This window comes from Trachymyrmex cornetzi, unplaced genomic scaffold, assembly GCF_001594075.2.
Source record: "Trachymyrmex cornetzi isolate Tcor2-1 unplaced genomic scaffold, Tcor1.1 scaffold979, whole genome shotgun sequence".
Lineage (NCBI taxonomy): Eukaryota > Metazoa > Arthropoda > Insecta > Hymenoptera > Formicidae > Trachymyrmex > Trachymyrmex cornetzi.
The window spans coordinates 273,151-276,043 of NW_017300332.1; the positions used below are offsets into that span (position 1 = coordinate 273,151).

Genomic DNA, 2,893 nt, shown 5'->3' on the forward strand with positions numbered 1-2,893 from the left:
TAAAGAATTTTGGAAATATATAGGAAAATTTGAGTTTGTAAGTTTATGCGAAACATGGTTAGAGAGGAGGATGACTGGAAGAAGATCGAGGGGAGGTTACCTAGTTCACATAAATGGGTGTATACGCGCGGAGGGAAAAGAAAAGAGGTAGGGCTAAAGGGGGATTTATAATTGGTTTAAGGAAAGAGTGGATAGAAAATTCAAGCCTAATATATAAGGAGGAAGAAGTAGTAATGTCGACCATAAGAGTAGGGGAAAAAGGACTGTAATAATATCGGTGTATAATAGAGGAAATTGGAAAATTTTAGAAATAAATTGGAGAAAATGGTAGGGAGCATGGAAAAGGAGAATATAATAATAGGGGGGGATTTTAATATAAGAACAGGGGAATTAGATAGTATAGAATGGGAAGAAGAAGAAATAACAAGGAGAGAGGAGCTGAGACAAGTGATAGGAAAAGAGCTGGTAAACTGTGCACAGAAAAAAGGGCGGTATATTCTAAACGAAACGACGAAAGGGGATTGGGAAGGGGAATATACTTACATAGGTTATAGGAGTAATACGGTCATTGACTATGTGATAGTAAATGAAGGCATAAGACAAAATATTATAGAATTTGCGATAGGAGATGGGGTGGACTCAGATCACATTGCTGCTCAGTACGGAAGGTGAAGAGGAGAAGTAGAAGATAGAAGAAGAAAAAAACCCGGGATCGAAGGAGATAATAGTATGGAACGAGCAGGCCATAAAAGAATATCAAGAAAAAACGGAAATGTTAGCTGAAGATGCGGGGCAGAAAGGGATAACAATAGAAGAGAAGTAGAAAAGAATTAAAGAAATAATACAGGGAGCCTTGGTAAAGAAGAAGGTGAAAATCAGAAGAAGAGAGCTAGGATACAAAGACTGGTGGAATAGAAGCTGTACAAGAAAGAAGAGGGAAATGCAGAGAGTCTATAAGAAATGGAGATCAGGAAAAGTAGGCAGAGGAGTATACATGGAAGAAAAAAGAAAATTCAAGGAACTGAAGGAAAAAAGGCAAAAAGAAAGAAGAGAAGAAGAGGAAGCGGAATTGAGTCTAAAAAGGGAGGCAGATATCTGGAAAGTTATAAACAAAAAAACAGGTAAGAAGATTTGGAGAGAAAATATAGAAAAAGAAGAATGGAGAAAACACTTCATGAGCCTATTAGGTGGTACGGAGGAAAGGACACAGGAAGAGGAAGGAAGAGCGGAATCGGTGGGAGAGAACAGAGGAGAAGAGCAAGAGATAGAGGAGTTGAAGGAAGAGGAAATGAAAGAAGCACTAAAGAAAATGAAAAACAAGAAGGCAAAAGGCATAGATGAAATACCGGCGGAAACATGGAAATATGCGGGAGGTACATTGTGGAATGACATGGTGGATCTAATGAGACAAATTTGGAAACAAGGGGAAATACCAGAGGACTGGAAGAAAAGCATAATAGTACCGCTATACAAGAGAGGAGACACGGAAAAGGTAAGAAACTATAGAGGGATATCTTTGCTGTGCACAGCGTATAAATGGTACGCGGAGATCCTGAGAACAAAATTAGAAAAAGAGGTAAAGAGGAACAACGTAATACCGGAAACGCAAACAGGATTCAGAAAAGGCAGATCGACGATGGATAATACGTATATTTATACTGAATCATCTGATTCAAAGGAGCAAGTTAACAGAAAAGAAGGAGAAGAAAATATACGCCCTCTTCGCAGACCTGAGAGCAGCATTCGACAAGGTAGATAGAAGGATACTATGGGAGTTATTAAGGAGATATGGAGTCAGCTGGTAAGGAGATTAGAACTGATATATGAAGACACAGAGGTGATGATAAGGACAAGCAGAGGTCTAACAGAGAAGTTTAGGAAGAGGAGTCAGGCAGGGCTGTGTTATGAGTCTACTCTTGTTTAATGTATATATAGCGGATCTGGACAAAGAACTAAAAAATAGGAATATAGGAGGAGTTGCAATAGGCAGGGTAAGGATATGGAATTTAGCATACGCAGATGTTATAGTACTATTGGTGAAAAATAGGGTGGCGCTTTTAGATATGATGAATATTTTTAGGAATTTCGTAAAAAGTAGGAAAATAGAATTATGCACAGAAAAGACTAAGATAGTAGTTCTCAACAAACAGGGAAAGGAAAAAAAGGAAGTATGAAAATGGGAAGGCAGAGAAATTGAAGAGGCACAATGCTTCAAATATTTAGGTTTTACATTCAATAGAAAAGGGGATTATGAAGATCATATAGCAGAACTGAGTAAGAAAGAGAGGGCGGTAGCAAGAAAAGTATGGGAGAAAGGATGTGTAGAAATGATTTTATAAGGAGATGGATAATATTTAGATACTTGGCACAAAGTGTCATGGGTTATGGTGTTGAGATATGGGGGTGGTAGGAGAGAGGAAGCTTAGAGAGAATAATGTTAGATTACACGAGGTGGATATTCAACATGGAGTTTTGCACTCCAAGATACATGATAATGAGGAAATTAGCGATGGACAAGTTAAGGATAGGATGGGGAATAAGAGCAATGAGATATGAGAAAAGAATAGGAGCAAGGAAGAAAGACGGCCTGCTCCGAAGCTGCTGGAAGGAAAAGGAGGAAGGTAAATGAAAAGATTTATATGGCATAGAAAGAGAAAGGTTTTATAATAGGAACGGATGGGGTATAAATGCTAAAGAATTGAAAGAGGGGGGAAACGAGGGGAGGTTCGAGAGAAGGAAATAATTAGGAGGGAGAGGGACGGACAAAGGCAATGGGAAGAATGTAGATTAAGGTCTGCGAGGTATAATGAAAGGTAGAAGGAATTGGATACAGGGAGTAGAGGGCCCAATTATTTAAGGAAGGAAAATCTAGGTAGGCTGGGAATAGGTGAAG

General features: G+C 38.8%; 1 protein-coding gene across 1 annotated transcript; it reads left to right on the forward strand.

The window, feature by feature from the left end:
* The first annotated feature begins 324 nt into the window (after positions 1-324).
* Positions 325-1,759, forward strand: LOC108769982 (golgin subfamily A member 6-like protein 22). The gene is made up of 2 exons (XM_018521253.1): positions 325-465; positions 848-1,759. Exons 1-2 carry the CDS (start codon positions 325-327, stop codon positions 1,757-1,759), a joined length of 1,053 nt encoding a protein of 350 aa, XP_018376755.1.
* Positions 1,760-2,893: the final 1,134 nt, after the last annotated feature.

Excerpts from the sequence above, each read along its gene's own strand:
- LOC108769982 (XM_018521253.1), top strand. The coding sequence starts at position 325 with ATGGTAGGGAGCATGGAAAAGGAGAATATAATAATAGGGGGGGATTTT. Across the intron at positions 466-847 it reads AAGTGATAGGAAAAGAGCTG|GGAGCCTTGGTAAAGAAGAA; the intron begins GTAAACTGTGCA and ends GAAATAATACAG.